This window comes from Zea mays, chromosome 9 (genome assembly GCF_902167145.1).
Source record: "Zea mays cultivar B73 chromosome 9, Zm-B73-REFERENCE-NAM-5.0, whole genome shotgun sequence".
Lineage (NCBI taxonomy): Eukaryota > Viridiplantae > Streptophyta > Magnoliopsida > Poales > Poaceae > Zea > Zea mays.
Genome location: NC_050104.1, coordinates 38,787,640 through 38,807,394, shown reverse-complemented (window position 1 = coordinate 38,807,394; position 19,755 = coordinate 38,787,640). Strand labels below are relative to the sequence as shown.

Below are 19,755 nucleotides of genomic sequence, written 5' to 3'. Positions count from 1 at the left end.
ACTTGGCTCCCAAGTAACTAACTCAATCTAATCTAATCCCATGTAACTAACTCAATCTAATCTAATCTAATTTTTATCCACTAATCCTAACCCTGAGTGTATCCCTATGGCCTCCAAGCTCTGGGTTGCCACCCCATGACAGAATTAGTGGACCTGGACGGCTGGACCTAGGACTTAGGCATCACGCTGTCACCCTCCTGTGTTCTCACCTGGAGGAGGCTCGGGCAAAAACAGAGGAAATGGCGGCGTCGCACAAGGCGTCACGGCAAGGCACTACGCAGGGTGCGACGCAGAGCCCCGACCGGCCAACAACCTCCCCTCTGGCCCTCCCTCCCTTTCTCTAAGGCGGCGGCCGCCCTTTCTCTCAAGCGGCAGTGAAGCCCCTGCCTCCCACTGTCCCCGGCAGCAGCCGGCGAAGCAGCACCCAGCCCAGTGGCTTCCCTACTCCCTATCTGTTTTGGCCTTTTGGGTAAATGCTTTTGCCCTCTCTATTTTGCCCTCCACTATTCTCTCTCTGAAAATAGATGCTTGGTCCTATTTCGTAGTTGTTGAAGTACTGAAAATAGATGCTTGGTCCTAGTTCAGGGGCCAATTGTTTCTGCCATAAACAGGGGAGTAATGGCGGAAACAATTGGCCCCTGAACCATCAAACAATATTGTTGATGCATTATTCAACACAACAAAAATGTCATCAGGCTTGTCAAAGCTTGATAAAAGTAGCACAAGCAGAAATTAAAATCCATAGGACGCAAGAAGCAAGTACAAAATAAATTTAGAACTCACCTCATAAACAGATTGGTATCCCTTGAAGTCTAGCTTTGATGCAGCTGAATGAAAAATCATCTCTCCTTCAGGAGTGCCAACATCCACTTGAATCTACAGAGTAAGCATGTAACTTGATGGAAAGCTTAAAATATTGAAATTTACAAAAAAACAATGTACAAAGAATCTTAACATGTTTTAAAACCATACTAGAGAATGAGGATATCACATTTACTATTTATTATAACAAGAGATGTGTTTAAGCAAAAAAAAACATGATGACAAAAGCTAAAATGAAGTTCATAAGCTATGCTCCTAAGGTAGATGTCAACAATTCAATAAAAGGGTTTTAGTTAGACAGAAGTTATAGAGTGGGCAAAGAAAAGTGGCTAAATAGTAGTTTTTCAAATTTTGAGAATGGCCCGTGTTTCACTTCTTGTCCTCAACACCTCCCTCCTCTGTCCCCTCCAGGCACCACCAATGTCCCCTAGAAGCCCACACCAACAGCCATTGTGGCTTCAGCTGCCACCTTCCGAGCAGCGGGTCCTTCTCGCGTCGTTTATTCTCCCCTGGTGTCTGGCTCTTTCTCATCACCTATTCTTGTTGGAAGATCCAAAGCTTAGCTGTAGAAGAATTCTAGTCCAAGCTCGAACATTTGCGCTTCTTACCACAATGTCTTGATTTCTCCGCCAGCTGCCAAATGCCCGGAGGTTAGCTTGAAGCCCCCGCTTTAGGTTGAACGGAAGGACGACGATTGCCAGATGTATGAGAGTTGTTGGTCTTGTCTACAACAGTTGCACCCTCCACCGTGCCCCTGAAGCCTGATCCCTGCGTACTTGGTGGGGAAGTGTTTCAACTGTATGTCGCCATCCCATCGGGCTGCTACCTGTCACCGTAAGGCAATGGATAAGCGATGGGTGTGGCACCCAATCCTTTGCGCTTCTATCGTCAACCGCACCTTGGATAGGTCAGTGGCCGAAGTCATGGATAAGCACGAAGAAGCAGTTATTCTTGGAGATGTTGGTGCTGCAGCCAGCGGAGTTGGAATGCTCGTTAACTTGCTCCCGGTGTCGCTGGCATGTCGCCTCTGTCGTGACCAACCCACCCTAGGTGCAAAACCGTTGCGACGACAGCGCTTCATGCCTCGCTCGGCAGAAATGGACAGAATGGAAATGGAGATGCAGCGGGTGCTCATCGTCACTTTGGTCAGAGATTCTGCAAGATTTTCAGCGACGACGATCTCTTTCCTTCTTCGCCCAGAACTTCAATCTGCTAGGACTCACTGGAGTTGCATTGCATTTCACAAGTTGAGTTCCTCCTCTGCTTACCAGATGAGGAAACTGCAAACAAAGTGTTTAATGGAGGTCAATCGATGATCATGAATTCCTTTCGTGCTCACTTGGTGCGATGATCGTGTTTCGTCAAGGCCTCAAGCAATGTACTCCGACAAGCTATGGATGTTGAAATCAGGGGGGCACGTCTCATGTTTGGGGAGTCGCGACAGCAACTCTACTCCTAGACGATATTTGTTTCATTGAATCAATGAAGCCAGGGACAAATGATCAACAAGAAATCTTTGGAGTTCAAGTCTGGTGTACACAGCCAAAGCGCATCCCAGGATCAATGGAGCCTCTAATTGAAGAGCCATAGGGCAACGTCGCAGGAGGAATGGAGTGGCACTCTCGTATCACATCGAGATTTCAATGTTCATGCCAATAGCAATGACGCACAACGGCCCGCCCCCGGCAGCTGGTGGACGGCGTCAGAGAAGATGGCATCGACGATGCTCTTACACGGACGACGCTTTGCAATCGTACCTGCAATTGAATCGGCGCCTGTTTCCCATGGCTATATTTTTTTCTCGATTGGGCACAGAGACCCCAAGGGACAAGCGTGGCACACAAAGGGATAAGCTCACCAGCTCGGAAACTCATGCTCGAAGGATTGTCGCCCACTTTGAATGCGACTAATGAGATTCAGCTTCTGGAACCTATGGGACTGACGGCAATCCCATTTACTCAAGGTGCGGGATTTCCGACGGTCTTCAATACTACGAAAGACTCTGCCCCGCGGGGTTCCTCTGTTTTGTCGGTAGCCACAACTTCCTAGGCGACATCAACGGCAACAATTCCTCCATTGGCTTTTACGGTGGCAGTGGCTTCATCTCCCCTAGTTACACCACCGGCGGGGAACTCTCCTGTGCATGGCACACTTTTCCGAGGGTTGACGGAATAAGACTCCCTCGTGAGGGTTGAAGCGCCATCCCTCCTCTTTGAGACCATGGTTCCTCCATTGGCTTTTACGGTGGCAGTGGCTTCATCTCCCCTAGTTACACCACCGGCGGGAAACTCTCCCATGCATGGCACACTTTTTCGAGGGTTGACGGAATAAGACTCCCTCGTGAGGGTTGAAGCGCCATCCCTCCTCTTTGAGACCATGGTTGAGGGGGGTGCTTCCCCTGCAAGGGTTGAGGCACATTCCTCCCCTGTTTATGGTGGTGTGTAACAAATGGATAGTAGTCCTACAATGGAGGGTCCTCCTACAGTGCTTGGAGCCCCTGCCTTGCCAATGGTTAGAGGCCTTCCAATCTCTAGCCAACTACAATTGAAGATCTATTCAAAGTAGCATCCAAGGAAAACTCAGGATTCTTCTCGGGAGCCTACAAGCCTACCAGTAAGTAGCCCCTCCTAGAGATCAGAAATGTCCTGCTAAACAAAATTTCTAAGCCAGTGGAAGGGTTGCTCAAACCTCCATATGTGCAAAAGCGAAAAACCAAGCAAAGGCCACTTGGTCCTTTACCAAGGCATAGCAGAAGGATGGTTGGGGCTGGATCGTGCTCCCCTGGACCAGTCATATCTTAAGCTCAAAAGAAGGTAATCCGGTGTCTGGGGTTCTCTGTCTCAAAGGAAAAATTGGTCCTTCCATCCAAGATTGAGTATAGCAGGTTGTTCACCACTCCATTATCTAATACACAATTGGCCACTATATCGGCGTTGTCATAATGCACATTAGTTGAGGGATTGGAGATGCAATATGCACTCTCTTTAGAGGGCATCTGACTGTTTTTTTCTCGATCATCCTATCAATCGTTCTTATGAATCCGTCAAACATTCTGATTTGGAAAACGCATGGGCTTAACATGAAAGCCCAGTGGGATGCTGTACGAGAAGTTATTTCATCCTCTAGAGCTGATATAAGTGGTTGTTATGAATCGATTTCTCTTTAATTCAGTTTTTGGATCCGAGTTTGATAAGTTTGTTCTATTATCGACTAATGGAACTCGTGGAGGATTAGTTATTGCCTGGAAGAGTGTCGCAATTCAAGCCATATGCTCTCGGGTGGACAATTATTCTGCCTCTGTTCAGTTCATTGAATGAGAAGGGTGAAACTGATGGCTCACTAGGGTGTATGGCTCCCAAGAGGACAATGATAAATTAACTTTTCTTGATGAACTCAAAGATGTCAAAATACTTTGTTCTGGTTTGTAGCTCATTGCGAGGAATTTTAATCTTATTTATCAAGTTGCAGATAAAACCAATAGTAATTTGAACCGGACAATGATGGGTGTTTAAGACGAGTGTTGGATGATCTAGAACTTAGAGAGATCCCTCTCAAAGGAAGAAAGTTTACAAGGGCGGGAGAATCCCACCCTTGTGTGGCTAGATCGTGCTTTCTGTACAATGGAGTGGGAAGACATTTTCCCTGATGTTGTGCTTCAAAACACTTCTGTTGTAGTTTCTAACAATTTTCCATTAATCCTTGATCTCAAAGTTATGACTAAAGGAAAACGGTGTTTTCATTTCAAGAGTTTTTGGCCCAAGTTGTCGGGTTTTCATGTGGCAGTTATGCAGAATTGGGAGGCCACAATTATCTCCTCGTGTCATGTAGAAATCATGTTTATCAAGCTCCAGAGACTCAATAAAGGGCTGCGTAAGTGGAGCCCTCGAAAGGTGGGAAATGTCAAGTTGTGGCTAGCTCTAGCTAAGAAAATTTTGCGCCAACTGGAAAATGCTAGGGACTCTCGACCTTTATGGCAGGGAGAGGAATGTCTAAGAAGGAAGCTCAAATTACATTGTTTGGGCTTGACCTCATTTGAAAAGCACCATTGCTAGATTGCGCTCTAGAGTCCTTTTCTTGAAAGAGGGGATGATAATACATCCTTTTTCCATCAGCATGCCTGATATAGAAAGAAGAATTTTATTGCCAAGATTCAAGTGGATGATAGGGCATATGTATCACGAGAGGAGAAAAAAGAAGTAATTGCGAATTTCGTTGAAGATCTTTTAAGTCAACGGAACCAAAGGTAAGGATGAAAACGATATATATTTGATTATCAGTTTTTTGTGTTTTCCTCTGATTGCAATTAAATTGGATATAGAATCCGCCATGCAATTTCATATTCTTGTTTTTAGCATTGAGCTTGTAAAGATTCAGAAAAGATAAACCTCAAATTTATCATATATTTCTCTCAAATAATAGGTATAAAATTCGGTATGGATTCGGATACAAATTTGGTTATTTTTCCAACTTTTTTGTTGTAGGGAGCAAATAATTCATAAAACAATTTATGCAAAAAAAAATATTTTTATTTGTAATAATGTGTGTGATAACATAAGAAAAGATCAACATCAAATTTTATACACATCTATTTTAAAATATTAAATCTATCCTAACAGTTCGGATTACCACTTTCATCCCTGACCAAAGGGATTTCTCTTTCAATCTAGCATCGTTTCATCCACAGCCCCAACAAAATTTGTCTTATCTGGATGGCCCTCTCACGACTGAGGAGGTATGGGCAACGATGTTATTGCAGTGTTAAATGCCATATATGGGCACATGTCTTCAAATTTCACTTGTTGAATTCTGCCTTTGTCTCCCTATTGCCTAAAAAGGTTCATACAACTTCAGTGAAGAATTTTCGATCAATAAGCCTCATTCACAGCTTTGCAAAGTTGGTAACCAAGATACTTGCTAATCGCCTAGCACCTCTAATGTCTAGCCTCGTCTCCAATAATCAGAGTGCATTTGTGAGAGGAAGATGCATTCATGATAATTTCATTCTTGTCCAAGAACTTGCTCGAGTGCTGCACAGAAGTAAAGAGCCTCACACCTCTTAAAATTGGACATTTCTAAAGCTTTTGCAGTTTATTGGCCTTTTATGCTAGAGATTCTACAACACTTGGGTTTTGGTCAACGATGATGGAATCTTATATGTCTGGTTCTTTCCACATCCAGCACACAAATATTAATGAATGGCCATCCTGGTAGATCTTTTAATCACACTCGTGGACTCCGGCAAGGCGATCCCCTCTCCTTGCTCTTCATTCTTGTGATGGATATGTATGTGCTCAGCTCTCTAATCAAACTGGCTTTCAGGAGCCACCTGTTGCAGTCCATAGCTGAACAGCAACATTGGCCCCAAAATTCTCTTTATGCAGACAATGTGATCATCATTTTGAGACCCAATTCTGCTGACCTATGTGATGAGAGATTATCTGCAGTATTTCGGACATGTTTCTGGTCTAAAAACCAATTTGGTCAAGAGTTCCCTTATACCCATCCAATGTTCAAATGAGAACACTGCAAGAACCTCTGATATCATGTCCTGTTCTATTGACAATTTTCCTTGCACAAACCTTGGCATCCCACTCAACATTCATAAACCTTCCAAGAATGATCTCCAACCATTGATTGACAAGGTTGCAAATAGGCTGCCATGATGGAAAGCCCCTCTTTTAAGCAAGGCTGGAAGGTTGGTTATCGTTACATCCGTAATTTCAGCAACTCCTATTCATCTGTTGTTAGCTTTGAATCTGCCCAAATGTTTTTTAAAGCCATAGATAAAAGGAGAAGGGGTTTCTGTGGAAAGGACGGGAACAAATCAATGGAGGTAACTGCTTGGTATCATGGGCTAAGGTACAAAGACTATGTTTATGGCAGCCTTGGTATTCCTGACTTAGAAATTCCTAAACAAGTCCAAGCTTTATTTAAAATGGTTGTCATAGTTACCATTTGGAGTGGGGAACTACAAAATTCTGGACTGACAAGTGGTTGCAGGGCAGAAGTGTGGCTGATTTAGTTCTTAATCTAATTCTGGCAGTCCCCAAGAGAATTTAAAAAAGGTACCGTGAGCCGGACACTCCTTAACAAAAGTTGAGTTTCAGATATCCGGGGTGCTCTAACTCTTCAGATTTTGACAGATTTTCTCATAATTTGGAAGCTTGTTGAGGATACTATCTTATACCTAGATATTTCATATCATCTCTTGGAAACTCTCTTCTACTGGACAGTACAGCAGCAAATCAGCCCACAATTCAATGTTTATTGGCTCCATTAGATTCTCACCTTGGAAGCGGATTTGGAAGACCTAGGCTCCTCCTAAATGCAAGTTCTTTATTTGGTTGGCCATCAATAACCGCTGTTGGATCTCTGATCACTTGGACAAAAGAGGGCTTCCACACCATGATGCTTACCCTCTTTGTGATCAACATATGGAAAATATCAGCCATGTTCTAGTTTCTTGTGTTTTTGCCAGGGAGGTCTGGAGTATTGTGCTTCATAGTTCATAGACTAATTGCTGTTGTGAGACTTCCCAATGTTGATAGTTACTTTAATTCCTGGTGGTGCTGAGCAGCTAGAACTTTGCCCAAAGAGAAGACAAAAGGTTTTAATTCCCTAGTCTGGTGTTCAAAGTGTAGTGTTTTCAGTGGTTACTGAAGAGCAAATGTGGTGCATGGCTGGGGTAGTGGGGCTTCAGCCCTCCAAGACCTGGCCCTAAAGGCTGGACCACTTAGGGTCAAATCTAGGTCTAATAGTTGTAATCCACCCCTCCCCTGGGAGTGGGTAATCAATGATTTCAAGTCGTTTGACTAATCGCGATTAATCGTGATTAGTCGGGCTGGTCGCCTGTTTATACTCGATTAGCCGGACAACTCGATTAGCCAAGCTGGTCGTCCTGGTCGTCCGACTAGTCGCCGATTAGGGCGATTAATCGTCCGATTAGTATGTCCCGGTCGCCACAGCTAAGGTTTTAGTATTAGGCTATTTTCAGCCCATCTACAGAATTCGTTAGACTTGCCTCTCCTCTCCTCTGCCAATACCTAGCTACCAAAAATAGTCTGCGCCTCCTCTCTTGCCCAACTGCTCCAGATCTCTAGTCGCCGGAGCCTGCCCCTACGCCCCTAGAAGTCCAGCACCGATGGCTGCTCACCTGCGCCCCATGCTGGCGTGCTCCATTCACCAGCGCATGTGCCCCTCTGCCTTCTAGGCTGCTCACCTGCTCCAATCTAGAAACCGACGGCTAGATCACTTGTGGCTGTGGCAGAGCACCAGCAACTGCGACAGACTACTGGCGTCTCAACTCTCTAGCACCATTGACGAGATGATCTCTTCATCTCAAGGTTCCTCCTGCTCCCCCCTTCTCTTACTTCTATGTAATTCTTCTGTCAGTGCCGAACTAGTGGATGGTTGCTGCTCTAATCCTAAGCTAGTGCTAAATAGTGACTTGCTCTATGTCTGTGTTATCCTAAGCCAGTGCTCTAATCTGTTATTTTGTTTATCCTAGTTGTTTGTTCTATTTTATATAATGTAGATAAGCATATTTATATTATATATATATACCTATATAAGTATAACTACTAGTCCAAAAGGTCTAGGACAACCAGGGACCGACTAGGGGTCGACTAGTCGCCCTGGTCGTCGCCTAATCGCAACTAGCCGCCTAGTCGGTCCCAGGGTTCGACCAGGCGACCAAGCAACTTGAAATCATTGCATCGGGAGATACCTTTTTATTTCTTAATGAAATGACGCGCGGCTCTCCTGCATGGTTCGAAAAAATTACTAAATAACCAACGTGTTAGCTAAAAGCTCAAGGTACTGTAGAAATCTGGGCCTCCAGCATGTGGCACCGATTAGAATGTAAAAGGCACAGACTGAGTTGCAATTACTTCTCTTATGATCTTATCAGTGCAACCGCTTGGCTGGTTGGCTTTAATATCACACTAAATTTTAGATAAACAACAAGTTCAGCCTAGTTCTATCAATATTGAAAATACAGGCAATATGAGAAGAAACTCAAGAGATGATCTACCTGTAAGAAAACACGGCATCAGGTTTAAGTTGTTCGCCCTGACTATTAGACCGAGGGGGCTGAGTATATACAGGGCAGAATACTGTCATCAGGATTAGAACATGACAGGGAGTCCGACTCGGGTACAACTACCTTAACCGACTCCTATTCTAACTTTGTTATCTCTAGGACAAAATATAGAAACCGGTAGCGTGGAACTTGGCCACGTTCCTTGTTCCGGGAACGTTCGTTTCGTTCCGAGAACGTGGGAAACTGGGAACAATCTCGTTCCTATAGTGTTAAAAACTTGTTTTAGTAGCATACCACGTACCATGTTCCCGTTCCTCGATGCTATCAATCCAGGAATCTGGTTACTAAGGGACAGATCAAACCTAATTTTATCCTATCTTAAACCAAAGTCGGTTAAGGTCTTCCTCTATCGTAGAACTGTGTGCACCCCAATCTAATATGGCCATAGCCTAATATAAAAGCACATTCTATTCTAACACTACCAAAAAATAGGGATAAAACAAACACCCTAAAAGAACTGCAACATGTACCCTGAAATAGCAGCACTTGTTGGCTGCTGCAAATTCCTCATGCATACCAAGTTAAACTTATCAAGATCTCCTTAAGCAATGTAACTTTGTACACCCATAGTTCATAACCATTATCATCATGAAGTGTAAAATCAACCACATGGAAAAATGAAGCATTGGAGTAACCAACCATCTGAGTTCTAGAAGCTTCCATTTGGCAAGCCATTGTCCTTTTCCATATTAGAGTGTACAGTTTTAGAGAATCATCGTCAAGTATTCCAACCAAAGATGCTACAAGAGGAATAGCGTTGCAACCATATATTAGAAGTTAGATATAATACTGAGTGATTTCACTTTCAAACAAATGAAATAACAATAGACATTAAAGGTGCTCATGTGATCCAAATATCCAATAGAAGATGTTGATTGTAACACAGATATTGTAATTATCAACTGATTCATGGTCATTTATAGAGCATGTTAGGCAGCCAGCTGGGCCCTTTGGGCTGCTTCAGCACCATAACAGTACAGTTATGTTGTTGTGGCTCTTCAATCTGTATGGTTTAACTGGCTGCCCATACCAAGCAACAAGCATGTTCAAAACATACTGTAGAACACAGTATCCTCCGTTATGGGGAGACATTTCAAACTCCTAAGTGTCATATTCATAGAAGTATAACTCTGTAGAATAATCAAGGCAGTGTCTGAGGTTGAACTATGAAGCATGAATCGTACAACCATATACATGAAATATGGATACCAAGAAACCAAACAATACATAGCATATCCTGTGAAGAACTAACATTTTGGTGGTTCATGAATATGAGATTGTAGAACTATAACCTAACCTCCATGGGACAATATGAATGTACTTGCTCAGAATTGTTTGCTAGGAGATGGTTAGCAGCTATAATTGAGAAAAATGCAATAAATCAACAAAAACACAGGGAGAGTCATTACATGGCAACCTCCTTATACTGGTGGGCCTAATTGCTTCGTGGGCTTCTTGAGCATTTTTCACCTTCTTTAAATACTTCCTAGTGTCCTCTAAAACGTACTTCTGGCCGTATCTGAAGAAAATACTAATTAACAAGAGGAATATGTGCCAGAAACCATATTCATATATAGATCATGACACCAAGTCCTAGAATCACAAAATATTGTTCTCTCAAAACTGGAGTCAAAGATCGTCAATCAGCAACTTAAAATGGATGATCAACAACTTGCACCCTCTTACCTTGTCATCAAAGTACATTAAGAGTCCAGACCAGTTAAAGAGTTAAATGATTCAGTTAAAATCTTGAATAATGTGTCTTCAGTTGTCGATTCATCTAATAAGTTTCAAACAAATACGAGTGAATCCAAAAAATTTCCACTAGTATAACTAAATCACTTAGGAAGTTAGAAATGATATGATTACAAGTTCAATGTGGAAGAAGATTAATTGGCATCAGAGAAACTTAGCAGCTTGTTCAGAGAGGAATTTATGTACCTTTCTTTGACTAATGAACGGATGTCTTCTGCGGCTCCATCAGAAATCTTCAAGGGGTCAAACAAGTCAACATAGTATTAATTAATGAAACAAGTAAAGCACCAAGTATATTGTATTCTCAAGAATCTCTTATCGACAACTCAGGAAATTCTCACATCAAAGTAAGCCAGAAGCCTCCATCATGTATCATTGCATCGTACATATAGACTTCAATTAATTAAATTGGCATACAAGTCATGAAATGTTTCAAGTAGAAATTTACGAATTCTCCCATCATCATGACATAACTTGTGGCCAGAATATCTTTCATAATATATTAGAATTTAGAACTCTTTAGGTAGATTAGTTTTGACCATTAAATCCTAAACCGTCCACTTTGCTGCCTTAAACTATTCAAAGCATGATAATAAAACCTTAATGTATAATATATTCAACAAAGCACCAACAAATGTGTGGTTATGTAGTAATCAGAATAGAAGCTCAAAAAGTGTAGTTTTCTTGAAGCTTATGCAAATTAGTGCAGTTTTGCTCAACTTAATACATTATTAAAGTTCTTCCTGCCCAGCTTCCTACCCACTGGTTTAATCAGAAGGCAGCAGGACGATTTTGATCATTTTAAAGTAAATGCACTAACTTTAGACCTTATGACCAAAGAAGATGATGATTCTGAAATTTAAAATACAGAGTGAAGCATAGGGAACAAATGTTGTGGAACATATGCAACACCAACAATAAACAGTAAACCTATATGTGTCATCAAAATGACTGATGCTACTTACATGAAACCCATCAGTTCTTATGTATGTTATTAACCCAGTTGTTTCTTCTGAGGAAAGATTGATACCCTCATAAAGCTTTTGGGCAATCTGCAGTCATATAATGTGTCACGTGAGCTAACAGAATACAACATATAAATATAATACATAATGAATCTAGCAGAAACAACCTTCATGGTATACCCTGCAGTAAAATGAAGTTTGTTTGCTGCATCCTGCTGAAGGCTGGATGTAATATATGGCATTGGAGGATTCTTGTGAATTTTACTTCTTTTAACACCTAAAACTTCAAACTTAGAAGAATGAATCCTTTTTTCTATAGCTTGCGCTTCTTCTTGAGAGGGTATGGAAAGTTGACCCAGCTTTTTTGAATTCAAATGCTTTATATGAAATGGAATACATGTGCCATTTGACAGATCTGCAAATTGCATTTTGAAGTCTGCCCGTACTGTCCAGTATTCCTGTGGCTTAAACTGTTCTATTTCAGATTCTCGATCGCACACAAGGGCCAAAGCAGCAGATTGGACCCGTCCAGCTGATTGGCAACCAGGCAACTTCCTCCACAGAAGTGGTGATATGCCAAACCCAATTACATAATCAAGGGAACGGCGTGCAAGATAAGCATTGACCAAGTCCATATCAATATACCTTGGGGACATTAAAGCCTTTTTTATTGCATTCTCAGTTATTTCATGGAAAACAACTCTTGCAACAGTCACATCACAGCCCAATGCACCTTGTTGTTCAAGCATTTCTTTGATGTGCCAAGCAATCGCTTCACCTTCACGATCAGGATCAGATGCAAGAATTAAATTTTCTGCTCTGGAGAAAAGAGAACATTGGTAAAAAAAATAGCAATGTGTTATTAACTCAACACAAGGTGTAAAAGCAATCACTATGTGTGTAGAACTATTACCTTTCATACTATTAGCTTAGTTGAATTCAAACTAATAAACTGCCACTATTATAAGCAGAAGTCCAGTCTTATGGAAAAAGGTTAGATTACACAGTTGACGTGGCCAAGATATATGTTTAGATACAGTTCAATCTTCAGTTAAGGCCATTTTTACCATTTTGATGAACATACAAGTACAAAAATAAACAAACTATACAAACCAGCCTCACAGTAGTTTTTCTATATGCGGCCAACCGCAGACCATCATTAAAGTATCACATATCAAAGTTACAAAACAATCTCACCAACAAATAATACTCGAGTATATAACAGCAATAACTGATGAAAATTATGGGCAGACCCAGTGCTGGAAGCTCCCACATGAGTGGGGTATGGGGAAGGGATAAACCAAGGCAAGCCTTTTCTCCTGCAAATGTGGAGAGGCTGCTTCAAACCCATGACCTGATGACTCAGTGAAACAGCTCTCACCACTGCATCAGGCCTGCCCTTCAATTGATGATAGTAATACTACGATCAAAACAATAATGTGTCAGCATACACAAATGACAATAGTGGTTCTATTACATAGAACAATATAAAATTAATAAACATAAAAACACTCAAAATATCTGCAACAAAATAAGAAACCTAAATACTCAAACTACCTGCAAGGAAAGCCTAATTGGCTAACTTAGAAACTATATCACCAAAATAAACCAACTATTGATGTGTTCCATATTTTCTAGCGTGTCACCACTGACTAACTTGCAGAAATTATGTGGATTGGAGTTATTGTTGAATACAATAAAAGATCATGGAGACAAACATCCATGTGAAATTGGTAGGATTAGAGCTCCTATCAGAGAGACTGCGCAGATTGTAGGGATGAGATGTTGTGGGCTGGCGCAGGGGCGCCGTGGAATGGCGCGCGGCGGACTGGCACAGGGGTGTCGTGGTCACACTGTTCTTCGGCGGACGCTGGACAGCAGCTTTGGGAGAGGAAAACACGCCTGCTTCCTTTGGAGGAAGTTGGCCAAATAGTTTTCTGCTTAATTCATATAGAGTGGTGCTTACAAGTATTTATACTCCCTTCTAGTCCTTGTCTAATGAGATCAAATTTAAGATCCCCTCTTTTCTCTCTAACAAATCTTATCTCCTTAATCTTCTAATCCTTATCTAACTAATCTGCATGCCTATTGTTGGCCGCCGCCTCTGCTGTTGTCCGGCGCCTATAGTGGCGGCCGGTCATAACATCTCTCCCCGCATGCGCAAACAGCTATCCTCGAGCTGGAAGTCGGGGTAGAGGCCCCGAAAGTCGTCGAGCGCCTCCCATGTAGCTTCCTCCGGAGATAGGCCCTGCCACTGTATGACGACGTGCCAGACGCCACGGCGCAGTTGCGCTCGCAAAGCTTTGGCCGGAGTTGGTAGTAGGCGTCCATCATGTACTTGTTGTAGCGGCACTGGGTCAGCAAGCAGTTCCCCCTTATGACGCTTCAGCAGTCCTACGTGGAAGGCGTCGTGGAGGCAGGCGCCAGCTAGCAACTGCAGGCAATAGGCGACCTCGTGAATGCGTTCCAGAACGCGAAAAGGCCTGGCGTAGCGTGAGCCAAGCTTCCCCTTCGCGTGGGTGGACAGAAGCTGCTTTGATCGATGCAGCAGGCGCAACCAGACCCAATCTCCCTCCTGTAGCTCCAAGTCCCGGTGTGCGGCATCATAGTACTTCTTGGAGAGCTGCTAGGCCTGGAGGAGGCGTTGGTGGAATTCGGCCAGCATCTCATCACGGTTGCGAAGTAGTGCGTCCCTGTCTCTGTGCATGACGTCCCTGGCTTGTAGGGCAGCATAGGGGGGCGCCCGTAGACCACCTCAAATGGAGTGGAGCGCAAAGTCGTATGGAAGGAAGTATTGTAGCAATATTCCGCCCACGGTAGCCAATCGGCCCATGCTCGTGGTCGATCTCCTGTCACACAGCACAGATACATGACAATCACCTTATTAACCACTTCGGATTGGTCGTCCGTCTGAAGATGGAACATTGTGCTCATGCGCAGCTTTATTCCCGCCATCTGGAAGAAGTCGCACCATGTGCCAGATGAACACGGGGTCCCTGTCGCTGACGATAGAGGAGGGGAACCCATGGAACCGGACAATATTGTCGAAGAAGGCGCGTGCGACAGATGCTGTTGTGAAGGGGTGGCCGAGTGTGATGAGATGTGCGTACTTGGAGAGGCGGTCGACCACCGTGAGGATAACGGACTTTCCTCCCACCTTGGGCAGCCCATGGATGAAGTCGAGCGAGATATCCGTCCAGACCTGGGACGACAGCTCGAGGGGCTGCTGCAGGCCTACTGGTTGTAGCGTCTCCATCTTGTTCTGTTGGCACGTGGGGCAGGAGCGCACCCAACCCTGGACCAGTGTGCGATCTCCCGGGATGAAGAACTTTGAGCGTAGTCGATGGAGAGTCTTCTGTACGCCCTCGTGTCCGGCTGCGTCAGCCAGAAGTAGCGCCTGGGAACATAAGTCCCCGTGGTCGGGGATGTAGACCCGAGAGCCGTGGAGTAGTAGTCTGTCCTCCATGCGCCATGGGTCAGCCAACTCGTCCGTTTGCAAGCACTGGAGGTGGTGCTGGGCGTCGGCGGCGGCTTCCTTCGTGGCTCATCAGATGTCGTCGAGGAAAGTGAACGAGGGGCCCGAAAGAGCTAAGGCAGCAGCCTCAGCGTTTCTTGCTGCCGCCTGTGTGTACTTGAGGTCACGTCGGGAGAGCGCGTCTAGCACCGTGTTCAACCGTCTGGGTCGGTATTCAACCTCAAAGTCGAATCCGAACAGCTTGTTGATCCACTGGTGTTGCGATACAGTGGAGAGGCGTTGATCCAGCAGCGCTGATCCAACAGGAACTTGAGGTTGTAGTGGTTGGTTCGTACAATAAAATGGCGTCCCCAGAGGTATGGGGCGCCAATGTCGCACTGCCTGTACCAGCCCGATGAGCTCACGCTCGTACGCGGCCAGCTTAAGGTGGCGTGCTGCGAACGATCGCCTAAAGAATGAGAGGGGTCCCGCGGCGAACCCCACGCCCGAGGCGTCGCAATCAACCATGAAGGGTTTGTCGAAGTCTGGCATCTGGAGGACCGGTCCTGTCGTTAGGGCGCGTTTGAGCGCCTGGAATGCTGCCTCAACCTCGTCGTCCCAGGCAAATGTGTCTCGCCGCAAAAGATGCGTAAGCGGGGCGGCGATGACACCGAAGTTGCAGATGAACTTCCAGTAGTACCCTGCGAGACCCAAGAATGCGCGGAGGCCCCGGGCAAACCGCAGCCTCGACCAGAAGGCGACTGCCGCGATCTGTCGGCGTCCATGGCGACACTGCCTGCCGAGATGACGTGGCCCAAGTAGGCCACCAACGAAGCTCCAAACGACCACTTGGAGTGCTTGAGGTGGAGTTGGTGTGAGCGGAGGGCATGTAGGACGACTCTGATGTGTTGCAGGAGTGCAGGTGCTCAGCCCAGGTGGCACAGTAGATGAGAATATCATCGAAAAACACCAGTACGAACCTGCGGAGGTACGGGCGGAGCACGTCGTTCATCAAGGCCTGGAATGACGCTAGGGCGTTGAAAGGCCGAATGGCACCAGGAACTCGTAGTGGTCGTGGTGCGTGCAGAATGTCGTCTTGTCGATGTCGTCGAGGTGCATCCGCACCTGGTGGTACCTCGAGCACAGGTCAAGCTTGGTGAAGAAGCGAGCCCCGTGAAGCTCATCGAGAAACTCGTCGACCACCGGGATGGGGTACTTGTCCTTCGATGTCCTGGCGTTCAGAGTGCGATATTCGATGCAGAATTGCCAGGATCCGTCCGCCTTGCACACCAAGAGCACTGGGGCGGAAAATGGTGACGTGCCGGGCCGGATGATGCCCTGTGTGAGCATGGTCGTGCATTGGGCTCCAACTCGTCTTTCTGTAGCTGTGGATATCGGTACGATCAGACGGCGACTGGTGCGGTACTGGGAAGCAGGTGGATGTGGTGGTCGCAGGGCCACGTCGGTGGTAGTCCCTGCGGGTCCAGTAGATGTCGCTCCGTGGTTGTGGTAGTAGTGTGCACGGCCATCCCGGGCAGGCGGGCGCGGTGAAGGTCCTGGACATCTCCGATACCAGATTGATAGGATTAGAGCTCCTATCAGAGAAACTGCGCAGATTGTAGGGATGAGACGTTGCAGGCTGGCGCAGGGGCGTCGTGGACAGGCTCGCGGTGGACTGGCGCATGGGCGTCGTGGCCGCGCTGTTCTTTGACGGGCGCTGGACAGTGGCTTTGGGAGAGGAAAACACGCCTGCTTCCTTTGGAGGAAGTAGGCTAAATAGTTTTCTGCTTAATTCATATAGAGTGGTGCTTACAAGTATTTATACTCCCTTCTAGTCCTTATCTAAAGAGATCAAATCTGAGATCCCCGCTTTTCTCTCTAACAAACCTTATCTCCTTAATCTTCTAATCCTTATCTAACTAATTTGCATGTCTATTGTTGTCCGCCGCCTCTGCTGTTGTCCGGCGCCTGTAGTGGCGACCGGTCATAACAGAAACTATCGAACATTACAGCAATTACTTCTACAATGATAGATCTATTTGATTTTGTGTTTCTTTGTCTCTGTAATTAGAAGGGCAGCTAATAAGTATAAACCTTTGACAAAAAATGTGAAACTGTTTTATACATGAGGAGGACATGCGTAATCTAAGTGTATGTATGTTTCATGTAAACAGAAAAAATGTATCCCTATTACAGGCTACGAAAAACATACCCTTTCAGTGCAACTTTAATGCTCTTAAGGTGTGTCCAGGCAGCAGCAGGCACCTCCCAGACCATGCTGAAGTCATCATTAGGGCGGACAGATTTTGATCTACCTGCTAAATCTCTCACATGACCATAGCTTGGTAACACTTCATACATGTCCCCAAGATAATTCTGAATAACTTTTGCTTTCGTGGCTGATTCCACAACCACGACTGATTTGGCTCTCGGAGGATACAATGGCACCAGTGGCTTTTTCTCAATACCAGAACCATCGATAGAGGATTTCATACAAATCTCAGCTTCAGAAGATACAGAAGAAGCAGAAACCTTTGCTTTTGACTTTGACCTATTATTCACTTTTTTCTCTTTAGGACTATCAGTACCCTTTTTCAGTTTACAATTATCAGTCTTCTTGTTTTCTTGCTTCGCACTAGAACTCTCAGTCGTCTTTGTTGCAGCTATACAAGTTCTAGAAGATATTCTCTTTTTCTTGGTATGTACTTCCTTATCTTTCATAACTCCATCAACTTCTTTTTTGCTTCCTCTTGAACGCCTCATCTTGGCAGTGTCAGTCTTAGAATCAGTAACACTCTTGCTGCTGTTACTAGTAGATGTTGAAGCCTCGTCAGCAATGGTGCTACACGTAGCAACTGTGCTTTGGCGTTTCTCAGATCTACAAAACAAACTATGTGCAACACTTCCATCTTCCCTTCTCACATTTAGATTATTGCATGAAGTCTTATTTTTAATAAGAAACCTTAGCTTTTTACTGTATATAGTTGAGAATGGTCGTGAATTAACAATATTATTAGTCTTTAAAGCAATTCCACGGCTGTCCCTCGCTCTGAAACATACAGAGCTACGGTTGCCAGAGAGTCCAGTAGTAAAAAAGGTGCTACTTTTGGGCTGTGATGCAACCCCAAAAATATTTCTCGAGCACATTTTCCTTGTTGAATTGCTCCTGAATGCAACCCCACACATTTCACAAGGGCGGAAAGGTGACAAGGGCCAGGGTGCGGAAGAATATCTCTGAAACACCTCGAACTGAAGCTGTAAAGGAAATAAATAGACAAAACATAAAAACAAGCACAACTCAAATGAAATATTATACCAAATTATAACAGGTAGAATCGTGAAAAAAATCATTCCATCCCATTCTCATGATCACGTGGAAAAAAAGAATGAAAGAAAAGCAAAGAGCAAAAGTCATTATTATCTTTGTATACATTCGACATCAAACCGAAAATAGGTGCTTCATTTTAACCTAAGTCCCATATTCAGTAAACGTTCGTAGTTGAATAATTCTTTAAGAAAAAGTAGATGAAACAAAAGAAAAATAAGGTGATTGACGCAATGGTGGTCGATAGTAGCTGGTATGTTTTATTCCTTCCAAATCAGGCTTGCACAATGTTGTGCAAAGGCAAAGGATGTCTTTCTGTGTAACCAGGGGATAATACACTGATATACTCCATGGCACACCCCACAGAACCTTGCTTTTCGCAGTGCCACCCTTTTTTTGAAAGAAAAATAAGCGAGGCTTTGTCAGTGGCTCACGGGCAAGACAACGAACAGGTAGCGTACTAGCGTTCAAGCCGCACCACCATGCACCCCGACACTTTTGGACGTGATAAATTCTCAACAGAATGAGGAGTACAGTGAGTCACTCACCATCGCGAGTGGCGGCGGCGGTGATAGCACGTGGGTGACAGCGCGGTGTCGCTGGCCGTAGCCGTGCGGGAGGAAGCGGCGGAGCTGGAGCGCCATGGCCAGCAAGGGGCGGGCGCGAGCTCGCTTAGGCGAGGAGAGCCATTGTTTCTTTCGGCTTGGGTTTAGCTAGGGTTTTAGGGGCGAGGGGGGAGGTGGGAGTGGATTGCGAGGTGGGAGATACCGACGGAGGGAGAGGCGGCGGCAGGAGCTGTGGGAGGGAGAGGAGGCGGCTGACTGGGGCTTGAGGAAATATCTAACCGACTCGCTTGTTTGGAGATGGACGGTTGGGGGACGGGCTAGATTGGGCTGGTGGCCTAAGGCTTCCTCGTTTGAACATTTAACCTCATTTAGAGCAACTTTAACAAGTCATAAAAAATGTTGCTCCCAAAATATAGAAACGGGGGTTGTTAGATTAATGTGGACTTAGCCTAAATTTATTTTCAATAATAAACAATTCTAATGGTTCGGTTGAGGTTTCAAAAAGAGGTGAAAATTGACAGACCACCTGTTCCTGTCACCACATTAGAGCCAACGAGCAAAAAGGTCATAATTCGGCCTTGTGCGGCCGATAAAAGTAAAAATAAAAATATCGTCATTGGTGATCCTCGCACACCAAATATGTCATGCAGAATGGTTACTCTGAAGGCTCCGGACAAAAGAAAGACCGGAGGCACCGAGGGGCAAGCACGATCGGACACCCGATCACGGTCACCTGTCCTGCGTACGCCGGACGATCCGGGTACTAA

General features: G+C 44.8%; 1 protein-coding gene across 6 annotated transcripts in view; it reads right to left on the bottom strand.

The window, feature by feature from the left end:
• Nucleotides 1–19,318, bottom strand: part of LOC103638270 (DNA topoisomerase 1) — a 61,829-nt gene extending 42,511 nt beyond the window's left edge. For 2 of the 6 annotated variants that reach the window (XM_020543910.3, XM_035962520.1), the window contains exons 1-8: nucleotides 18,971–19,286; nucleotides 17,310–18,352; nucleotides 11,811–12,457; nucleotides 11,644–11,730; nucleotides 10,865–10,911; nucleotides 10,333–10,442; nucleotides 9,563–9,663; nucleotides 784–876 (exon numbers count right to left, since the gene is read on the bottom strand). In XM_020543910.3, coding sequence (XP_020399499.1) covers nucleotides 784–876; nucleotides 9,563–9,663; nucleotides 10,333–10,442; nucleotides 10,865–10,911; nucleotides 11,644–11,730; nucleotides 11,811–12,392 — 1,020 coding nt within the window. In that variant the 5' untranslated portion in view covers nucleotides 12,393–12,457; nucleotides 17,310–18,352; nucleotides 18,971–19,286. Of the gene's footprint in view, nucleotides 1–783; nucleotides 877–9,562; nucleotides 9,664–10,332; nucleotides 10,443–10,864; nucleotides 10,912–11,643; nucleotides 11,731–11,810; nucleotides 12,463–17,309; nucleotides 18,353–18,970 lie in introns of all 6 variants that reach the window. The other 4 variants (XR_004852603.1, XR_004852602.1, XM_008661232.3 and 1 more) reach the window with 4 other exon arrangements.
• Nucleotides 19,319–19,755: the final 437 nt, after the last annotated feature.